Source organism: Barbus barbus, assembly GCF_936440315.1.
Source record: "Barbus barbus genome assembly, chromosome: 2".
Taxonomy (NCBI): Eukaryota; Metazoa; Chordata; class Actinopteri; order Cypriniformes; family Cyprinidae; genus Barbus; species Barbus barbus.
The window spans coordinates 42517651-42542305 of NC_136730.1; the positions used below are offsets into that span (position 1 = coordinate 42517651).

At 35.7% G+C, this 24655-nt stretch overlaps 1 protein-coding gene across 2 annotated transcripts in view; it reads right to left on the minus strand.

Moving 5' to 3' along the window:
* LOC306881979 (Kv channel-interacting protein 4-like) overlaps positions 1–24655 on the minus strand; it is a gene marked incomplete at both ends in the record, with an annotated part of 175098 nt that overhangs the window by 138029 nt on the left and 12414 nt on the right. The window contains one exon of one of the 2 annotated variants that reach the window (XM_079436383.1): positions 15573–15711. The exons of the other annotated variant lie outside the window; for it this stretch is intronic. Coding sequence (XP_079292509.1) covers positions 15573–15711 — 139 coding nt within the window. Of the gene's footprint in view, positions 1–15572; positions 15712–24655 lie in introns of those variants that run through there. 2 annotated transcript variants of the gene reach the window in all.

The window sequence follows — 24655 nt, forward strand, 5'->3', positions numbered from 1 at the left end:
GCTGCCCTCAGGAAGACGTCTCCGCAGCATCCGATCCCGCACTAGCCGACTGAGGGATAGCTTTTTTCCTCAGGCTATCAGGCTAATGAACAGTCAAAACTAATATACCTACAGCATAATCCCACTTTACAGTATACGCACTGCACTTTAATCCCATACAGTTCAAACTGGACTACCAGTACACTACTGCACAAATACAACAATCTTTTTGCCAGCACCGGATACCATCCAATGCACATCCATGACATTTGCACATCCGGTTTATATATAATCTGCTGCATCTTCGCATATTATTGTGTGTATATAACGTAGAATGTGTACTACATACTGTGTATAATGTGTATCGGTAACTGTATGTCTGTCTAATAGTACACTGTGTGTACTGAGTATATGTATGTGTATATTACACATTGTCATCTGTATAAGTCTGTACGTATGTATGGTAATGTCTATATGTAAATTGTTTTTGCAGTGTCTGGAGCACGCTCTCAAGAATTTCACTCACGAAGGCACACGTGCTGTGGTGATGTGACAATAAAAGTGATTTGATTTGATTTGATTTGTTACACCAACACTGAAGCCAACTGGAAACGGTCAGCGAGGAGATCTGTTAGACTGCATGGATGGTAATCATCATGTTTCACATTATATGTTCATTATGTGTTTATGAGAAGAATTGCTCATGAACATCTATGTTGTGGATTACTTGAGAATATTGTGGGTGGACTTTGCATTCTAGAAGAAAATGTTAAATATGTTTCATGTTAAATATTTTAAATGCATAAATCTTTGAGAATACTTTTGAGAAAATTAAGAGTCCTTCTTTTCAGTTTCTAAGTTGACCAGAATACAAATGTCTTTGCCTTGGTTTGTATTTGAATAATAATAATAATAATAATAATAATAATAAATTATGTATTATTATTATTATTATCTAGTGGAAAAAGTTGTTGGAAATTATGCAAAATGTGAAGACTCACTAATGTTTTACATTTTTAAGTTAAATGCATCAATCTGGTCCACTTTGGGAGCAAAATTAAGAGCTCCAACACATTTTACTTCTTGAACAGAATAAAAAAATATTCGCCTTGACTAGTATTTTAAATAAATAAATGCAAATACAACAATAATAATAATAATAATTATTATTATACTTTACACCACAATAGTGAAATTGCAATACTTGTCTTAATTTCTTAATCTTAATGTCTGTTCAGTTTTTATTTTGGCCCAAACCAACAGGGAGACCTTTAAGTTTTTGTGAACATTAAAATAAAACTATTATTATGAAATATTCATTATATGTTTTAAGTATATTTATAATTTTTTTTTGTTACACTAGTAAAAAATAAAATATTTATGTCTTAGTTTCTTAACCTTTATTTCCTAATTTCTTCACTTAAATTTAAACCCTCAAAAGAAACCTACAGGGAGACATTTAAGTTTCTGTAAACAGGTTTACAAATCCTTCTCATTACAAATCTCATTATAAATCTCATTACAAAGCTGTAATCATTTTTACACAAAAGTGTTGGAAAATGCATGTAAAACTCTCAGCGCTGGCAGAGATGGGGTGAAACGAGCCTCTCTGACCTGATCCGGACCTTCCCAGTGTGAAGGATGCACTGCAGAAATCAGCAATGCTTTCTACTATTTAATACCTATGGCCATAAATGATGGCTCAAGGTAGCTGTTAGTGAAAGCTCGCGACTGTGCATGTTACTGTGGTGCTATCAGTGCATTTACAGCTTAAAAAACAGCAGCAGTGGCCATTAAGAAGAATAACTCATTATCAAACAACAAGATAATGTGGCACGCAGAGAACACATTTTTAAATACACTCAAAACAAGCCACAGGAAAGTAGCCAGGTTGCATTTTCTTCTTTTTTACAACGAACAGAGATGAAATCTGCTAGCGCAAGCTTTACGCTATCATCCCTGAAACCCAAAGTCATAAACATACGCACAGACCTTGCATCAAAGTCACACATTTAAATGCGCTGAAGCAAACATCTTTCCTAGAAGTAAAAAAAAGGGGGGTCAGGAAGCTTACTTGAAAATTCTATTACAGATTGCGTCAAGCTCAGTAAAAGATGGACCCTTTTGAATCGCTCACCGTGGCTCACTGTAGAAAACCACACACACACACACACCACCATCTCTCACTGCCTCGCTTTGTGAACAGCTTTCCTCTCTATATTCTTATTTCACTGATTGCAGGCTAACACCTAATGTGATGCATTATTCAGAAGCGACACCCACTGCTTGAATACATCGATCACAGCCGTGATGTGAAGGTACTGCTCTCTTATACGGTAAGTCAGAGATATAAGCAACCTGCTAGACTTTGCATTGAAATATAGGTTCTTTCAATACGCAGATGAATAAAAAAAAGTCATTGTTTGAGAAGAAAACCTTGATTAAGACCTCAAAGCAATCTCATTTTCATTCATAAACTCTGTTTATTCCATCTCTGGTGGCATCCGTTCTCCATTAGGCAGTGTGTTGCAATCAAGGGTAAACAAAAAGGGATGCTTAATTATTTGAGTCTGTCCGTACTTAAATATGAATGTCAGATTGCAGTGCAATTAGGCAAAATCTGCATGAATGTTTTCTTTTTCAAAGGACATGACATTGCATGTCAAAAAATTTATCTCAAAAACAGTGGTACAAAGAGCTCAGATTTAAGTGACTTAAAACACCAGAGCTCAGTTATATATTATATTTTACACTGGCATCTTTGGCATTTCAAACACATAAAAGAGAATGGAGATCAAAGTGCCTGGGCAATGCACTGCTTCTTTGGACAATTTAAAGGAATACTGACTTTTTTTTTTTTTTTTTTTTTTCAAATGTTCATGTTAAATTAATAATCAATTTAAGATTTTGAGACAATGGCAAAAAAGGCCCTCAAAAATCAGTCTGATCACTACTAAAATAAAAGAACATTAAATGAGGGGAAAATGTAGCTTCTGGAATCTTTTCAGAAGTTTCTATTTCATTACATCAGAAAATATTGCCAACCTGGCAACCCTCACCCTTAAAAGTCTAATAAACAGGAGAGCTCAACTAACAGGTTCCTTTAGGCTTAAAACACTATTATTTCAATTTCCTCGTTCCATTTACTGACTCCATAATGACATATAACTGCAAGAATATGTTTGAGTTCTCATAGTCTAGTCATATTGCTTTGGGTTAACAGCTTGACATTTGAAAAAACAAAACTATATCAACATAATTTAGCATTAAACTGCCATTTAAAGAACAAATTTAGGTAATGAACTGAATGTGGCTCATCAGAAAAAATCCATTATGCTATTTGAAAAAGCCTTTTCTTTCAAAAACAGAAAGCCTCGACATCTAGCAAAATGCAAATGGTGTCTAAAAACTTTTTCCTGTTAAACTTCTTTTCTTTAAAACCTGTATCTTTCTTACCTGCCCTGACATTTACAGCTATTTGTACTGTAATATAACTAGGAGTGGGCAATATGGCTACTAAAAATGTCACAATACTGTATTTTCTTCCAAATTACAATACTGAAATTCGTCACAATATTAATTACCATTTTTGGTAACACTTTACTAAAAGCCTTCATGTATAATGCATTATAAAGGGTTTTTACAGTGTGTAATGCATTATAATTATTCATAACGTGAATTGCAATATATATCTTGTCCTAAATAAATAACTGAAATGCATAGTGCAACAATGAATTGATAAGTGTTATAATGTATTAAATGTGGTTACAGTTATTCATGAGGTTGTACAATGCATTATAAGATGCATTACAAGGCATAATTAATGCATTAAAACTACTTTTATAATCAGGGGTGCACATAAGTGGTCCGCAGGTCCACATGCGCAACCAAAATTAAAAATGCGCTGTGTAAATACCGACATGGGTACCGACATGGATGACAGTCGTTAATGCACAGTTACAATTTTAGATCGACGAACTGTACTGTATAAGATTTCTATTCAAACTGAATATAACTAGCTAGCCGCTGCAGTTTTCAAAGCAAACCTGTGACATTTCATTCACTGACACTCTTCCATCAGCAGCGCTAAACCCAGAAGGGCATATACTTAATTGCCGGCAACCCACCAAAATAAAAGCTTGCTGATTTCACATTTGAAAATGATGAAAATTTAAATTCAAATAATAATAATAAAAATAGTAGCATGTTATTTTAAAGTTTACTATAAAATAATTGTATTTGTATGTAATACTCCCTTTTTATTTTAAAATAAAATAGTATTATCACACTTGTTTTTTTTTTATTAAATAAAGTGCAATAATATTATTATCACTATTATTAATTGTTTTATATATATATATATATATATATATATATATATATATATATATATATATATATATATATATATATATATATATATATATATATATATATATATATTTTATGGGTCACACTCCATGCCCGGCCCGTGTGAGGACCAAACCAAATCTCCAGGTACTCATATGAGAACAAGGCTGAAAAACATATGTGCACCCCTGTTTATAATGCATTATACATGAAGGCTTTTCAAATGGTTTCTTCTTCTTTGTTCACAGTTTTCTTGTGAAACATACTATAATTTTTTTGTCTTGTTTGGAAAAAATGTTGGGAGGAGAGAACTAATATGTCTGCTGAAGACCTTTTACAGCAATGCAGCTGTGACACACTAAATAATTCTTTAATGAAGATGCACATTTGCTCCATTTATTTATTGTTTTTTTGGTATGCCTCTATAGTGCTGTCAGCAGTTGTTTAGCAGTTTCCAGGATCTGGATTATTAATATGCCATTTTTTGATTCTTAAAAACTGACATTTAATTCACTTTGAAACATCAGCTTCAAGTTCCTATTATAAATAAGATTTTTAATGGCTTATTGCTCTAACTTCCATCTAAAATCATCACTGCATCTGAATCATATTAGTTTATTCTGGTGTTTGGGACAGGGCTACATTATTGACTGCTGCTGGCATGCACTTCTGCGGTAGTTTGGCACTGGCTGTAGAAGTTGAGGTTGGCAGAGTCCTTGTTCTTGTCACTTATGTCCAGACGCAGGTGTTAGCACTTTTCCACAACACTGCCAACAGAAATTACAGTATCTGTCAAGTTCAGAAGTTTAACTGTGCACAGTCTCCAAAAGACTGACCTTGAGTGTTTTATTTTGGATTATGGCATGACTCTAATACTTAATTATTTGCCTCTATCATTTACTATCATTGACAGACTAAATACATTGTCATTAATATTTCAGTATATGGCATGCATTTTTAATTGCATCCTTTACAGTATAAACCTTAGCATTGTTTCTGCCTGACACTGATGCTGGGCCAGTAATTGAAGATTATGACAGGCACAGGTGACTACAAAGTGAAGCCACGTCTAATGCTGAAAGTCATCTCTGCCTGCAGGCAAAGGAACTTACAAGGGTTCACCATATGCCATATCAATCATTGCTACTATTTATAGATCGCCGAGCCATCACTGGAATACAAAAATGGCATTACCTTCAGAGTAGGGGTACAATCTGATATAGACTTGACAGAGGAATAAGCTATGGGTCAAGTCTGTAGACAGTAGTGAAGGTGGTACTACAGTAAATACAACTAGATTTCATTTGGTTTTTTTGGTTTAATGCTGGAGAGGTACACTGTAAGTAAATGAAAATGCGAGGTTATTTTTATTATATTTTTAGTTTTTCATTATGCAATACAGCATTTTTTAAATAAAAAAACAGTAAAACAAATATTGTGAAATAGTATTACAATTTAAAAGAAATGTTCTGTTGTAATATATTAAAAAATGTAATTTATTGCTGTGATGCAAAGCTGAAGTTTCAGCATCGTTACTCCAGTCTTCAGTGTCACATGATCCTTCAGAAATCATTGCTGATTTGTTATTATGTTCAATGTTGGAAAAAGTTTTTGCTACTTAATATTTTTGAGTTAAGAAATGCACCCTTGGTGAGCATAATAGACTTCTTTCAAAAGCATTAAAAAAAATCTTAATTGTTCCTAACTTTTGACTTGTGTATTCTATTTTATCATATTATTTAATTATATAATATGTTTTACCAGGGCCATCCTTAGCTGACGCGGGGCTCGGTGCAAGGTAGGGAGCGGGGCCCCCCTCGGTCCATTCGTGATCGTGTTCTGGGGAGTCCATTCATGATCCGTTTGCCACGGGGCCACCTGAAAGAGCGGGGCCCGGTGCAACAACACCACTTTTACACGCGGTTTATGAAAAAAAAAAGTATGTCAAATAAAAATATGTTTACAGGGTCAGTGTCAAGGTCAATGGCCATTTCATTTGTCAGTTGTGATCATGGTACTGTAGTTGTGAGCAGGTCACAGATGTGCATGACCCCAGTGTCAGGTTTTCTAAAGACATGCCGTGTAACATATCAGATGACACAGACAAAGCATCCTGCCCATCAGCCAACAGGCCAATTTCAAGCTTGCCCATTCAGGGCTAATGCTTGGCTAACAGCCACACTTAACTGCTAATACTATCCATCATCTCCACTTCATCCCCTCCAGAGAGTGACCTGCCACCATGCTAAGGGAGCTAATGGAAAATTCATTAGCTAAGTCTTCCTGCAGACAGCAGCTAATGTTCACTTAGCTAAGTTTAAACTACAGTGCTAATTACAGTGACACTCTAGTGTGCTTCTGTCCATTATATCATGCTAAAACAATAATAACGTGCTGTCTGCTAAATAGGACTAGTGCACCCCAAAATGAGAATTTACATCCAAAATGTAGTTTGTTTCTTCATCACAACAGATTTGTATAAATGTAGCATTGCATAACTTGCTCAACAATGGATGCTCTGCAGTGAATGGGTGCCGTCGGAATGAGAGTCCAAACAGCTGATAAAAACATAAATTAATGTCTTGAAGTAAGAAGATGCATGTAAGACACAAATCCATCAAGATATTTTTACTATCAAACCGCTGCTCGCAGCTAAAATACGAGTTCCCTATTCATAATAGCACTTTCTCCAGTAAAAATGCAATCTCGACTGAATCAGGAGAGAAATATGCACAGATCATTTCCACTGTGAAGAATTCATAAGAGCACTGATACACCTCTACATGCCCAGACCATTTACCATGATTTGCACAACATACACTATATTGCCACATGATTGATTGAGTCAGTGTGGAAGAACTTGACTGGTCTGCAGAAAGCCAAGTCCTGATCCCAGCTGAACACCTCTGGTGGGACTTTAAATGCAGACCTTGAGCCAAAAACTCACCAAACACCAATGACTTGTACATAAGGGTACTGTTATTTTAGACACGTCCAAAACTGTTGCAACAGAGATGGAAATACAATTTTTAAATACATGACTTATGTTTCCATCTTTGTTGCCACAGTTTTGTTAGTGCCTTTTTCTGTTCTAAAGAAGGGGGAGTCCCAACACTTTTGTCCTTATAGTGTCTATACAAGTCATTGGTGTTTGGTGATGAGTTTTTGGCTCAAGGTCTGCATATAAAGTCACACCAGAGGAGTTCAGCTGGGATCAGGACTTGGCTTTCTGCAGACCAGTCAAGTTCTTCCACACTGACTGAATCAATCATGTATTTTTGAACCGTGCCTTATACACAGAGGCACTGTCATGTTAGAAAAGGGTTCTGTCCAAACTGTTGCTATAAAATTAGAAGCACATCCCTAGAATATCATTATATGCTTAAACATTAAGATTTATACTCATAGAAATTACTAAAGTAGTCAGACATAATAGTGTCCGAATACTTATATAATGTCCGAATATACTGTATTTTCAGTTTGCACCATAATGGAAAGTCCAACAAAATCTAGATAAATTCTGTTGATGTTAGAAACCGTTGTATGACAAATACTTTCATGAGAGGCATTTTTAAGAAGCTATACTTACAAAAACAGAAGTATACTCTACTTCAAGTTCATTTTATTAAGTACATTTAGGTTCAAGAACATTTTCTACTTTTCTTACTTTAAGTACACCAACAATCTGTACTAGTAGTAGTAAGATGAACTGCTTGTTAATCCAAACTGCTCTATTCCAGCTCCTGCTGTTAAACCATTTCTTATGAATAAATCACATTAACTGTGGTCAATAAAAACATTGAGAGGAAAGGTCAGTAGCTCCTGTTTACTTGTGCGATTGCATTCAAGTTGACAAAAATAACATTTTGATCTATTTTTACAGCTTTTATGCACACGTGTGAAGCTATAGCTGTGGCCCAATAAGCTCTAATGCTTAAACAATTCATGTTCATTTTTCAGCCAAATTATTAAGATGATAATATAATTTGATATAATATAATAATATAATTTTTTCTAATGACTTCATTGACTTGATTGACTTCATTGACTGTCAGTGATATCTCCATATTCATGGCATCATCATTTATTCATTCTGAGCTGCTGAGATTAATCTGTACACAGAGGCCATTCATCAACATGAAGAGCTGTGCGAGGCGATGGGGGCATCAGGCAGACAGCAGAGACGGCACGTAAATACTGATATTAATCAAGTGGCGCCTGGATTGTATCACGGGTAAAAACTCTGACAATGAACCCCAGGCCAAAGTACAACACTGAACATCTGGTCACATGTTATAGCAAGACTTTAATTCACAAACTGTCACGCCAGTGGATTTTACATGGTTGTTTGTGATACCAATTTGGGTCTAAATTCAACCTTGCAAAGTTGCTCATGGACAGTACAGAAAAATATCATAATATGACAAAAAATGACCCAGAATACATTAAATATAGTTTCAGTATTAACAAGTAAAAATAGGTAATTGTTCATTTATTTATGATAAATATTATCTGTATTTTATTTTCATTTTATATTATTAGTTTGGTAACACTTTACAGTAAGATTCCATTCCAACTACATTTACTAACAATAATAAATAAAAAAAAAACAGCATTTTATTCATCTTAGTTAAAGCTAATTTCAACATCTAACGCATTATTAAAATCAAAAGTTCTGTCTGTTAATATTATTTAATGGACCTGATTGAATGGACCTAATATGAACTAATGACTAAGAGTTGTATTTTATTAACATTAGCAAAGATTAATAAATTAGTTTATTTTAGTTTATGATTAATACTTAGTTAATGCTAGTAATATCTGACAGTAAATAATAGGAAATATATATATATATATTTTTTTTTTATGTATTTATTTTAATTATTATTATTATTGATGCATTACCTGACGTTAACTAATAGGATTTATTATTATTATTATTATTATTATTTATTTTTATAAAATAAAATCAATAAAATGTCATGTCAAATCTGGTCCTAATGCAAAACCAGTTGCAAATCAGTGTCTTACACATCCATGTGAGATTATTAATATTCAGATGTTTCATACTACAAATGAGTCTTCACAAAACAATCCACTTTTGTTGAATGTGGTACTAAATGCAATGTTTGCAACTTTGCATAATGACATAATGGTGGAAAGCTGTGGGGATGTTAAGGAATTGTAACTAGGCCTTTCAGATGGTTTAGATGATGAATGACTCACTTTATGCCAATTCATGCATTAAACATTTTCTTTTTTTTCAACTTTTTATTCCCCTGAAAGGTCTGAACAAATACTATAGCTGCAAAATATAACAGAATCAGAAAGTCAACACTGACTGTATTATAAATCCGTCATTGCCACCTACTGGACAAAAAATAAAAAATAAATAATAAATACAGCACAGCCTCGAATAGTACTACTGATATAAGCTCCAACATTCAATTTCATTAAAAGAAACTCCTCATGTTTTGCCTTTCTCTCATCCTTGTTTCAAAACCGTTATGACTGACTTTTTGCTGTGAAATGCAAGAAGAGGTATATATATAGCAGAATGGCAATGATGCTCTTTTCCACACAATGGAAGTGAAAGATGACCGCAGCTGTCAAACAGGATTTTTATGTTTTTTTTTTCTTTCAGTGAATACCGACTTTTCAGTCTGTTCATCACAGAGTGATTATTTTTGCTTCAGGAGAATTAGAATAATGTGAATAAATCATATGGACTAATTTTATGATGCTTTTATTGTGCTCTTTGGAGCTTTAAAGATGTACACTTTACAATACTTTTAAAAATACTTATTATGGAAATAATATATTGTAAAACAATATACTTACAAGTGAACTGAACTTCTCAGACACTTAAGTGCATGTTAATTACAATTAAATGAAAATGTAACGTAGTTTAAATATATACTAAATGTAATTAGCATTTAGTGACTTACGGTCGTATCTTATGTTCTAGAGAAAAGTGCAATAACATTTTCGCAAACGAATCTCTTAAATAAATCAAGGAATATGGTTAAAGTCTACTGCTGAATGTACTGACAAGCTTTTCAGATAAACTAAAATGTACTTTCTATTAAAATTATATTTTTATTGAAACTTGTGTATGTCATACATTTAAGTATTTGTAATTTCCAGTATTTAAATATATTCTTTTTAAATGTTTTAAAATTAATTCAACATCAAGTACACAAAAGTGTTTTAAGAAACACTGATAAAAGTGTCTCTCTTTAAGTGGCCTTGTATTTAATTGGTATTCCACAAAAGAAATGAGATTATATGAGTTTGAAACAACATGATGGTGAGTAAATGATGATCATAACTCAAACATGGATTAAATCTGGAAGCTGCCAACAAGTTGCTATAAAAATGCTACAACTATCACAAGGACATGAGTTAAATGAATCGGCTAGATGAATCAGGCAATCGTTAAAAGAGGTGTGACTGAAATTTATCTGGCAGAACAAAAGATAGCAGCCTCTTCCTAGCAATGTTAACCACAGACCCTATTTAAATCCACAGGACATTCCTATAGCAAATTAAGAGCCCGTGGTGAATTCTCCTTCAGGGTGGCCTACAAACAGACAACAGCTCTATTATTAGAGTATTCAGTTTCTGCTGGCGTAGTCTAGTCTAGTCAGTGTTGTTGTTTGGCTGATGAGGAAACATATGGATACAGCCCCATCCAGTGGTCACAGTCATCTTTCTGCACATTAACGCTCCATGGATGCTTAGAATTACAGTGATGACTCATTTTAGACTGAATCATAAGTATTTAGACCAGTGGTTCTCAATCAGGGGCTCAGCAAAGTTTCAATTGAACCTCAGGATGACTTACAATGATTCAAATGATTAATTATAATTATTTTAGTAACTTTTTTTATTTACAGTAACTAGAAATGGCCATAAATTAAGATTTGAAAACAAAGGCCTTGTTGTGGACAATAAAGGGCCTTGAGTATAAAAAGATTGAGAACAACTTATTTAGACAAACTCGGTGTCAATATAGTTTTTTCTCCTCCGTTGACATTTACTTTTGAAAGACACTGTGTTGGATGCAAGTTTCTCAGTCAATCAAGCATCTTAAAGTCAGAAGTAGTGACAGAACTCATTTCACATGGTGACATGCATCCAAGTATAATAGATTGGTTGTTTCTCAGCTCCAAGAACTTCAAATTCAAAGTACTGCCAGGCTACCTTGAAAGAACGAGCTCGGAAGGACACGAGGACACAGAACGCATCTTTGTGAGAATTGAGATGCGCTCCATCAGTGTTGGGGGTAACGCATTACAAGTAACGTGAGTTACGTAATCAGATTACTTTTTTTAATGTAACTAGTAAATTAACGCATTACTTTTTAATTTAGGAGGAAATATCTGAGTTACTTTTTCAAATAAGTAAACACTAGTTGCTTTGTTTCCTATGTTTTGACTGACAGCTGAAAACTGTCAAATGCAAACTCTGGATATTGTACAAACCTGCAATAATTACATGTTAAATAAGACAAATATCATTTATGTATTTAATCCCATTTTATTAGCCAACGTCTTTGCTACTGACCTTGATGGGGAAGTCGTGGCCTAATGGTTAGAGAGTCGGACTAGTAAACCAAAGGTTGCGGGTTCGAGTCTCGGGCCGGCAGGGATTGTAGGTGGGGGGAGTGAATGTCCAGCGCTCTCTCCACCCTCAATACCACGACTGAGGTGCCCTTGAGCAAGCCACCGAACCCCCAACTGCTGCCCACTGCTCCGGGTGTGTGTTCACGGTGTGTGTGTGTGTTCACTGCTGTGTGTGTGTGTTCACTGTGTGTGTGTGTGTGTGTGTTCACTGCTGTGTGTGTGCACGTTGGATGGGTTAAATGCAGAGCACGAATTCCGAGTATGGGTCACCATACTTGGCAGTATGTCACTTCACTTCACTTGATGATCCAATTCAACCATACTGAGCAAAAATGACACATTTGTTTTATTTTTGTTATTCCTGAATAGTGCTGAACTTTCTTCTCCTGCGTCATATTCTTCATGCAATTTGTTTGAGCTGCGCCCTCTACTGTACAGATGTGAATTTACATTTCCTTCAGCCTGAGGAGTATTCATTTCACTTTTGGTGTGAAAGGGTTTTAAATTTGTAAAAGAAGAACCTTTTATATTAAAAACAAACAAGCAAGCCCTTCCCAGATTTAAAAAGTAACTCAAAAGTAGCGTAACACATTACTTTCCATAAAAAGTAACATAATTAGTTACTTTTTTAGGGAGTAACGCAATATTGTAATGCATTATTTTTAAAAAGTAACTTTCCCCAACACTAAACACTATTATTAATATTAATATTATTTATATAAATAGTATTTATTGAACAATAATATTCTAAGCTATTCAGTCAAAAGTACAAAAGCAGTGCTCTGATATATAAATATTTTATAAATTATTTATTTAATAAATTATTATTATAGATTATATAAATATTATATATATTTTTATATAGCTCTGATACAGGAGATATATGCTACGCGATGGGTAGGATTAGGGTTGTGGGGTAGATACATAGCATATGCACGCCAACAAATTTGGTATCATATGCACGCGAAAACTGCGTTTTATATGCACGCTAAACACGTTCATATCATATATACGCCAGAGTCCATTTTTTGCACATCAACAACACGAGTTTTCATTTTTTATTTGGCGTACTATTTAAACGCATTAAATATCACGATCGGCCTCAAATATTAAGGAAATCTGCAACTGAACCTCAGCTGTACAGCGAATCAAATATTCAATGAGATTATGGAACGTCCATAAAAGTTCTGTGCCTTGCAATTACGCAGCTTCATAAAATATAGCGTTATGTGGCTGCATTGCAGATATAACATCCAGAGGACAGATTTGATGCCATATATCACTTTTACTAATGCAGGTTTCTGCTGTTTCAGTTTAATCCATCTTGAAGGTTGTGCTTCTGAATGCAATTATATAGTCAAAGCAGATTATGCTGCACTGAGACAGGCCAGTGTTGAAGCAGCCAAATAAACCCATTGAGTTTGTCCATTCAGCGAGGCTGGACACTGACAGCAGCACCTGACACTATGAAGGGCCCAGCTGTTTCCTGAGCCCGTGTGATTACAGCACACAGCGCCTTAGATAATAACTGTCTTATGAATAGAGACACAAATACATGTACACATACAAACACAGGATGGGACTCCATCACACAAACATAAACACACATCATGTGATCCACAGCTAGGAACGCACCACAAATCCATATACAGCATGCAATTTATTTTTATGCCATGCTGTATTACGCTCTCTTGAGAATTTCATAAATCTTTTTGAACCACCACATTCCCTCAGCATCTGCTTTACTTTCATTAGTATCGTTTCCATTACAGTTTCCATGGACTTTGCCAGAATGGTCTTTTTTTAGCTAGCGACACTCACTTGGTGGTTTCAAGCTACATTTGGAAGCTGTTTAGCTATTTCTTACATCATTTCACACTGTAAGATTGCAAGAATCCACTTAAACCAACGCAGTAAGATCTAAAGCAAACCACACCACACACACTCTTTAGCCATTTAACAAATGAGAGACTGTAAATTTACAACTCATCAATATCCCTTTCACTGTAATATAATGATTTATTATACCTGTCACTTCACATGAGACCATAATAAAGTCTGATCAATTGAAACACCAAATGCAACATAAATCCAACAGAGGGCAGTAAAATGATCAATATCACATCAGCATTACTACCCGAGGTCCCTCTTTCAGCATTAGACATCAATGTGTCAAGTGGCTTGACTTCAACAAGCAGAGCAAGCAAGAATGTCTTAAAGATTCCCAGCGAATATGAAAAATTATGTTACTACCACAGTAGAATAACCTCTCTATTAAAGGGAAAGATCACCCAAAAACTGAACATCCTGTCATCATTTATTCATCCTTGTGTCTTTCCAAACATGTAAAACGTACTTTCTTCTGTGGAATATGAAAGAAGATGTTTTGAGAAATGCTTCGGTGGGTTTTTGGACATCAATGGTGACCAAAATTATTCACTTGTGCTCTATGAAAAAAGAAAGTCATGCAGGTTTGGAACGACAAGAGGTTGAGTAAATAATGACAGGATGAACTATTTATTTAATACAAAGAAGTAAAACAGATTGTTTGTAAAGAGTATTTGTGCATCTCTAATGAACTGGACCCATGCAGGTTCTCTGATGAAATAAAACTACTTTTCAGCCAACTCATAAGGCTGTAAGACTGCCAAATGATAGTTTCAAATCAGATTTGAAGAACATAATGTTTCAAAAGCAACATTCTGAGAGCTCCAAGTGTCACTTTCAGAAATTAGATCACCAGTTGTTGTGCCCACTTGCTTCAGAATTAAACATTTGCCTCATCCTGGAACTTTACCATGTTCTCATTTTGTCTGACTGCAAACTGCAGTATTATTTTTTACAAAACCTAAATTAATGGGCTTTTGTTCTTTTTTCCGAACTGATAAAAAGCCAGATACACTATAGGACTGAGGAAAAATAGTGCAACATCTTGACAATTTTAAAGGGACAGTTCACCCAAAATGAAAATTCTGTCATCATTTACTGCCATCCACACTTTCTTCAGCAGAACACAAAAGAAGATATTCTGCAGAATGCTGGTAACTTCAACTCGACATTTCTCAAAATATCTAATTTTGTGTTTCTCGGAAGAAAAAAGCCATAGATGTTTGAAATGACACGAGGGTGAGTAAATAATGATTTTCTTTTTTTGGATGAAACTGCTCTTTAAGAAACCTTATAAAAGCTTCAGTGACCATATGTTGTGTAAAACCATGCAACTGACACTTTAAACACTGCATTGTGCATAAAGTAAGAAAATAAAGATTTCAAAAGGTGGTTTTCATTGCAATGCCATAGAAGAACCATGTTTGGCTCCTCAAAGAAACTTTCAGTGAACAGCTCTCTCTCGCTCTCAAAAAATAAATAAATGAATAAAATCTCTAAAGAACATTTATCCACTGTAAAGAACCTTTTGGAAAAAGGTTGGAAAAGTTCCATGGATGTTAAAGAATTTTCATGAAACCATCAACACCAATAAAGAAGCTTTATTTTATCTAACGTAGCTCCATCAGACTTTCGCAAAAACAGAATTGAACTCATATGGACTAAAATTCACATTCGCATTTTTGGTGTTACTACAGCGATGCCTACTTATCTCGAAGAGGGATTTACCTTTTTTGTTGGGGGAAGCCCAGGAGATGATCCGCCTGAACAGACAGCAGTTGAGCAGCACTTTCTTGGAAAGTCCATGATCCTTACGAAACTGAGTCAGGTCTTCGTCCCATTGAGTCCTCTTGACTGGAGCAGACATGTTCACACTTCAACTATTCAAATCCAGAAGCTGCTGTTAAAATGATGCACTTTCAATGTAGTTTCTTCTTCCTAAGAGTCAGGAATAATTTACATTTTCTGTTTCCCAAGTGGGCTGAGAGGCTAAATAAAACATGACCGTTTGGTTATCGAACCTTCTGCACTTCAAAACTAACCTAAAGAGCTTATCAAGATAACCGGACACAAAACTACTAGTTTTCTAAATATAGTTCCTCAACTATGTCTTCAATTACATCTCAATATAGATTCATAATATGCCAAACAAGGTTAAATAGCCTGCCCTATATAACAGCAACTAGTGAGAGTTTAGCTAAAGATGAATTTAACATCTTCACATTGAAAAGCGCATCAAACTACACAAGACAAAAAGCTCCCATTCTAGTTTAAGACTACATAGTTAATTCTGCTTTAACTATTGAACCCGCAAAAGAGTCCTGCACTCTCTCCTCCAGCGAGAGTATTTTCTTACCTTGTGGTCTTAGAAGAGCTGCTGAACCTTCGGTGGCTTCACAGCAACACAAAGATGCTCAGGTTTCACGCTACAGAACGCTTTCTCTTATTTCGTGTGAGAAAAGAGGAGGGGAGGATGAGAGATACTCCAGTGATCAGACTGTCAGCTCGTGGGCTCAAGTCTTTATCCACCCCTCTCTCTCACGAGGGGACAGTGAAACATCATCAGCATCTGCACCTGAGAGTGGCCAATCAGAGAGCGGCGTGATCATTCATGTCAATGATGGACATTTTACTCACAGGACCCAGGGCTGGACCCATGGGAAGTATACTTGTCTGCCGAGAAATACACACACACACTTGTCATTCTCTGCCCTCGCTGTCACACACGCTAACACAGAGCCAATAATGAAGTGTTGGCTCGCAGACAGATTCCCCTGCTGCTTGGATGCCATATTTAGCAACATTTAGACCCCCCACCCCACCTCCCATAAAATCACTCAGTGTGCGGCATATACACAAATCAACAGGGCCGACTATACTGAGAATACTCGCACGCTGTACACACCTGATCCTGTCAGCAATCATTATGCTATAATAATGATTACATGCTCATCATTTTTCAATCTATAGTCTGCTTAAGTTTTTATTCTGGAAAAAAAAAAAAAAAGTATAATATACCAGTGCTGGGTAGATTATGTATACTACAAACTGCAAATTCCAAATTACATGATACAAAATGTTGTTAGTAAAATCATCTATTACATATTTAAGATACAATGTAACTTATGAGATATTCCGAAAGATGAATGAATGAATAAGCTTTCCATTGATGTATGGTTTGTTAGGATCGGACAATATTTGGCCAAGATACAGCTTTTTGAAAATCTGGAATCTGAGGGTGCAAAAAAAAATATATATATTTTTTGGAGAAAATCGCCTTTAAATTTGTCCGAATGAAGTTCTCAGCAATGCATATTACTGATCAAAAATGAAGTTTTGATATATTTACTGTAGGAAATTTACAAAATATATTCATGGAACATGATCTTTACTTAATGTCCTAATCATTTTTGGCATAAAAGAAAAATCAATCATTTTGACCCATACAATGTATTTTTGACTATTGCTATAAATATACCCCAGCGACTTACAAACAGACTGCTTTTTGTGGTCCAGAGTCACATATAATCAATTACTTTTGACCTAACTCATTTGTCACATTGATAGGAGAATCTTGGACCATACTGATATACAGTAAAAATACAAAGCAAAATAAAATTACTTCATTGTTATTAACAGCATGAAGTGAACGTATTGTGCATAATTTGTTGCAATTGTGTGAATAATATATAATCGTGTAATCAATAAAAATGTAACTGTAGTCTGATTATGAGTATTTTAAAATGTAATATCTAATTACAAGTACTTCATTTTTTGGAATTTGATTATTAGACAATTACATGTAATCTGTTACTACCCAGCACTTTAATATATCAAAAGAATTCATGCAGGCATGAATGAACATTTAACAAAAATATACTTATAACTGCTGCACTGTTAAAAAAAATGCTGACTGTGAAAGTAAAACTTGATTTCATTTTTTTTTTTTAAATACATTTCTGCCTATTAAATTTATCTTGTTAGATATTTTTAATCAAAAATAAGACAAAATACTCTTTAATTTTTAATATAATTTAAAAAATATAATTTCAAATAAACTAAGATCCATATTCTTTATGCTCTATAACTAGTGTCGATGCTCACTCCTGCCATCTTAGTCACTGTGCACAGTAATTTAATCATTCTCATTCATGTCCTTGATAATGGCACACAAGAGCACAATGAATTGCAGAATGTAGGTTATATACGTATATACAATTTTGCAACAAATATTATTTAATCTAATTCATATTTACACATCAGCAGAATTACTTGGATTTCTGGAATTCCGAATGACCAATATTTTTGACAGCGTTTAGGGCATACAAGAATATTAGCTGGTGTGGATTTCAGTCCAGCTTCACGATTCGTCCTCTGTACAAAACGACCTGAATTCACTCAGGAAGGTTCACATTCACAGGTGCATTAAAAAGATTGATCTATCAGCCTGTGGAGAGAAATCCAGTAAGACATAACAATCACAGCTCCAGAGCTTCATAATATCATTATCCTCCTCCTCCTCTGCTGTTTCTATTTTGAGATAATGTGACTGATTAATCACAGAGATCACTAACAACAAATACATAAAGTATAATGAACACAACAGAAGACTGGGTTTGTGTTATGATGCATTTCTGACACTCTAGATATTAACTAAATAAAACCGACAATATTTATGGCATGGCTCACTTAGTGCAAGCTAACTGACGCACCACTGCTCTTTAGTTAGAAACCTATATTGATCTCAAGATGAAACCAACCCTGATCTACAGAAATCAGACCAGACAGCCACATATCTGCCATTACAGATAAAGATTGAACTGAATTATACTCTGTAAATGAATTTTAAATATAAAACATTCCACATTTTTAAGTATTTTGAAAAAGCACCCAACAAAACCACATAAAAAAACAACACCTTTTCACATGTATAACTATAAGACTGGTTTTGTGATCCAGGATCACATGATCTTGTAATTCGGACATTGAAAAAACTATTTATACATGAGTGCAGGATCAATTGTCACGGTGCACACATGAGGAGGACACAGGAACACGCAGACGAGGATGTAACTCAAAATATAGTCTTTAATGAAGCCATCAAGGCAGGGCAAGACAAGGCAAGGCTGACACAGACAGGAAACACCGGGGGTAACGAGTAGAACAGACGAAATCAAACTGAACAGACAGGACTATAAATACACAGGATAATCATAGATAGTGAGACAAACACGGCTGGACAAGAATTAACTAATGATTACATATAACAAGGACAGGAAACAAACCAAATATGGAAACATGAGGCGGGAACACGACACACACGACAGAGGACTGACATCATTATTTGATGTGCTTTGTAAACAATTTATTGCTCTAGCGCTGCATTTGCAAGATCATGTTTACAGTAGGCTACACAACTATCAATTTATTGTGTATATTTATAATTATTAATTATTTATTATGTACATGAGAACAGGTTTAATGAGAATTTGGCTGTATTAAAATAGGAATAGGCTGTATAACAACGTGATGATATAAGAAATATACTAATTAGTGCATGACAGTGACATTTAGCGACTTTCAAGCAGACTTTGGCTATTATTCATTGAAGGCATTTAGCAAAACTGTAATGCATCTTTAGAATGCTCTGTACCTGCTCATAAACGCCAGATTTGCTTTGAACCACCTCACCTCCTAGTATCAATGTATATAGCTGTAATTGCAATTACAAGAGTTCCAAATGCCATTTCTGAGCAGCATTAAACAGTCTGTGTAAAAGGCACTTAAATGCCACAAAAGTGCTTCTGTGCCACCGTTACACATGACTAATACAATGATGAACATCAGCTGGACAGAAATGACGGTTCCTGTAATGTGGAATCCAGGCTGCAGGATGTAGGTCACTACATGACAGACAACTGAGACCCATCACAGATTTTTAAGTCATTGCATGTGATTGCACAACATAATGTTACTGACTTTTATGTTTTATATTTGCATTTTTTAAAAGATGGTGTTGATAGATCACCCTTATATAAAATTAAGATATCCATCCACCCATTCACCAAACTGCTTTTCTCCAATAAGGTTGTAGCCTGGGGAAAATGAAGATATTTAATCTATATGATGAACTGTTTTAGTGAATTAATTGTTTAGAGGTTTACTCAAAAAACCAGGCCCAGACGGTGTGTCACCAGCCTGCCTAAAAACCTGTGATCTTCAGCAGATCTTCAACAGATCACTGGAGCTGTGTGAAGTCCCCTCATGCTTCAAACGCTCCACCATCATCCCCGTCCCAAAGAAACCCAAAATTACTGGACTTAATGACTACAGACCTGTGGCCCTAACGTCTGTAGCCATGAAATCATTTGAAAGACTGGTTTTGGCTTATCTGAAGGACATCACTGGACCCTTACTGGACCCCCTACAGTTTGCCTGCAGAGCAAACAGGTCTGTGGATGATGCAGTCAACATGGGACTGCTCTTCATCCTGCACCATCTGGATAGACCAGGGACTTATGTGAGGATCCTGTTTGTGGACTTCAGCTCCGCTTTTAATACCATCATCACGGAAACCCTTGAGAATAAACTAACCCAGCTCTCCGTCCCCACCTCCGTCTGTCAGTGGATCAACAGCTTCCTGACAGACACACAGCAGCTAGTAAAGCTTGGTAAATTCACATCCAGCACTCGTACCATCAGCACTGGAGCTCCTCAGGGCTGCGTACTCTCCCCACTGCTCTTCTCCCTCTACACCAACAACTGCACATCTAAAGACCCCTCTGTCAAGCTCCTGAAGTTTGCAGACGACACCACACTGATCGGCCTCATCCAGGACGGTGACGAGTCTGCTTACAGACAGGAGGTTAAGGAGCTGGCTGTATGGTGCAGTCTTAACAACCTGGAGCTTAACACGCTCAAAACTTTGGAGATGATCGTGGACATCAGGAGAAACCCCTGCTCTCCCCCCACTCACCATCATGAACAGCACCGTGACTGCAGTGGAGTCATTCAGATTCCTGGGCACCACCATCTCTCAGGACCTGAAGTGGGACATTCACATAGACTCCATTGTCAGGAAGGCCCAGCAGAGGTTGTACTTTCCTCGCCAGCTGAGGAAGTTCAACCTGCCACAGGACTTACTGAAACAGTTCTACTCTGCCATCATTGAATCCGTCCTCTGCACCTCAATAACTGTCTGGTTCAGCTCAGCTATCAAATCTGACCTCAGAAGACTACGGAGGGTAGTCCGGACTGCTGAGCGAATCATTGGTACAACCCTCCCCACTCTCCAAGAACTGTACTCATCCAGAGTGAGTAAAAGGGCCGGTAAAATCACTCTGGACCCCTCACATCCAGCACACTCCCTCTTTGAACTGTTACCGTCTGGTCGACGCTACAGAGCTCTGAGCACCAGAACGACCAGACACAGGAACAGTTTCTTCCCTCAGGCAATCCATCTCATGAACACTCAACAATAAACGTGGAACACACAACTAATACATTATCCATTCACCACACGCACTAATTTTATCTTTATTTTCTCATTTCTAATTTGCACATACTTGACCTGTACATACATAGTTGTCTATATTATATATTGTGTTTTTGCTACTTTGTACATTGCCTATTTGGTTATTTGTTGTTATTCTTTTATTATCTGTGTCCTGTTGCTGTCTTTCTGTTGCACTGTGGAGCTTCTGTCACTACAACAAATTCCTTGTATGTGTCAACATACCTGGCCAATAAAGCTCATTCTGATTCTGATTCTGACAAATAAGGCAACCTATTGCAATCAACTTTTTAAGTTAACTCAACTAGCAATCAACAACTTAAAAACTTTAGTTCATCTAATGAATAAAAGTCAGTCTACTGAGTGTTAAAAGATCTGTTAGAGCAACCAAATATGTTTTAGCATTTAATCTCTTTTAACAATCCTCTTTCTTTTAGCTTTATGTTTATTTTTAAAGCCTTCTAAATATTCTGGGTAGTATTTGCCTCTTAAAACTAATCAAGTACTCCAGAGTGCAATCTGGACGATTGGACCCCCATTTCCATTGGTGTACGATTTTGTAATTGATTTGGCCATATTACAGACATATTATGTGCTCGAGAATCATAGGCCTATCTTGATTATTATCTGTTTAGTAACCATGGTAATTTTAGTCAGATGAAGTTTACAACTCTTGATGACGGCACCTCCGGGTTCTTCAGGCTGAATAGCGCTTCATTCCTATTTCCTTGAGGATCGGCAGGCCGCGGATCAGCACTAAGTTGGGATTTTATACGCAAATGATGATAATTTTCTGTATTTTAGAGACAAACATGAACATAAGGGGCTGATTTTACGTTTTAAAGCACAACTGTTTTTTGTTGTTGTTTAAAGAGATGAGTTATAGCCGTTGCTCAGTGCATCACAAACTTGTAGGTTATAAAGTGCTAATAAAATGTTTTCATGGCAAGCTCAATGTTTCCTTGTTTATATCTTAATAAAATATATGAGTCTATTGATTCTGTTACAGTTTTTAATAGGGCCGGGACTTTAACGCGTTAATTTAGATTAATTAATTACACAAAAATAACGCGTTAATTTTTTTTAACGCATTTTAATCGCACTTATTTTTGCACCGCGGAACGTTTCTCACTGGATGAGTTTCGACGGACCGATTATACTGGAGCACCAACTAGCGTCAGAACGGACTTGCGTTCGTGGAGACCGGTCTTGGCTAGGGCTGGGTATCGAGTTCGATACTTTTTAGGCACCGACCGAATTGCCTCGATACCACCGAGTATCGAAAAACGTCTTGTCGTTCGGTACCAAATTTCGATACCTAAGGGGTTAATCTCATCACATCAGTGAGCCAATAAGCCTGCATCACTAGCTGTGTTTGACTAGAAACGGCGACGTGCAGATTGATCAGTGTTTGACCTCCGCGAGAGCGTTTCGAAAGCGCACGGAGCAGTCAGCTCTTTAAATCGCGCGGTTTGTTTATTATACACAGACTGAAGCGTGCGTGACGCTCGCGGTCATTTCAGCGTCTGCCGCCTCACTAAATGAGGACATGAACAACATCTCCAGACCTGCTCTGAAAGTCACTTCATGAGCATTTTACCGTTTGATTCGAGTAAAACTAACTCATCTCATATACACACAGAACTGTAAAGGTATTCCAGGCAACCCGTCAAAATAAAAGTTCGGTTTTAATATTAACGGTATTAATATTGTTCAGCAGACAGTACATACTGCTACTACTAGGCTACTATTAAAATTAAAACTTTTTTTTTTTTTAGTAATGATCACACAACAGTTATTCCATGTTTTAATTTTAATAGTAACCTCCCTTTGTTTGCCAAAATAAATAAACTTTGATTTTCAATAATTTAAAGATAAATTAAATGAATGTTTTATGTCTTCATTTGAAAACCAGATACAGAACACAGAATTTCTGAGGAAAAATAAAACATTTCATTAGGCTATTTTAAGAATAAATTTAAATAAACTAAGTTGTTTTTATGCATTCAAATAATTAGACATACTACACCAGAATTTAATAACAATAAAACATATGGTGAAAGAAAATAAAACACCCACTTATGAAAGTGGATGAAGGTTTTACATTTCTTGAAGTCTTTAACAACCTAGAAATGATGATTCTGTCTGAGCTTTGTGTTTTAAAATGAACACGCACTAATGTAAACGTAGCCTAACAGATGTGTAAACTGAAAACTATTTGAACTTTATTAAAATTATTTATTTATTGTGTTGTATATATTTTGTTCCTTTGTGCAGTGGCTCAGGAGATGAGGCTTTGAGTCTGTATAAATATCAACAAGCTAAAAAAAATAGTTTTTTCAGATAATGTAATCTTATTAAAACTGATTTTATAAAACTGGTATCGAAAAAAGTATCGTTCAGGAACCGGTATCGAACTCAAGGTATCGGTATCGATATCGAAATTTTTTGAACGATACCCAGCCCTAGTCTTGGCAAGCTTCCTTGGAAGAACGAACTCGGAAGGACGCGAGAACACAGAACGCACACTTATGAGAATTGAGATGTAACTGACCGCATAGTCTCAGCATAAGAAATGGCCAATGAACAATAAATATTACAAAATGTCATATCATAACTTATTAAAACATTTCATACTATTATAGATATTACTTTCATATAATTGTATTGTTTTATTTTACAGCGTTATATGTTTTACTGTTAAGATTCATTTTAATATGCCAATAAAAATGCAGACTTTCTCCGGGTCTTATAACTTTATTAAAATTAACCAAAACAAAACGATAAATGTTTACTTTCAACTTGAAGAGCCGTTAAGTATTTGTGAGAGCGAGTTTAAAGCTTACAGGCTTCCGTACACCGGCCACCCACTGCGTTTTCTGGGATTTCTAACAGCTCGATTCTCTCAAGTCTGCACTCGATGCATCCTCAGTTTCAAGAACATATCCGGGCACTTTCATGCATCCTCTGTACTTGCGTTCTTGAGAATTGGAACTGAACTTCGGCGGTTAATGATGACGTAGAACGAGAACACAAGGACGCAAGATCGCTGAAGAACGCATATTGAGAAACAGACAAAAACAAACCACAGTGAACATGGACAAAGAAGCTGATGAGACCGCTTTGGTTGGCCCTGTGGATGGGAAATTTAAAAATCCATATAAAAAAACTTACTTCTCACTGTTCTCAGGTCAAATATTTATATGCGATTAAAATGCGATTAATTTCGATTAATTAATTACAAAGCCTCTAATTAATTAGATTAATTTTTTTAATCGAGTCCCGGCCCTAGTTTTTA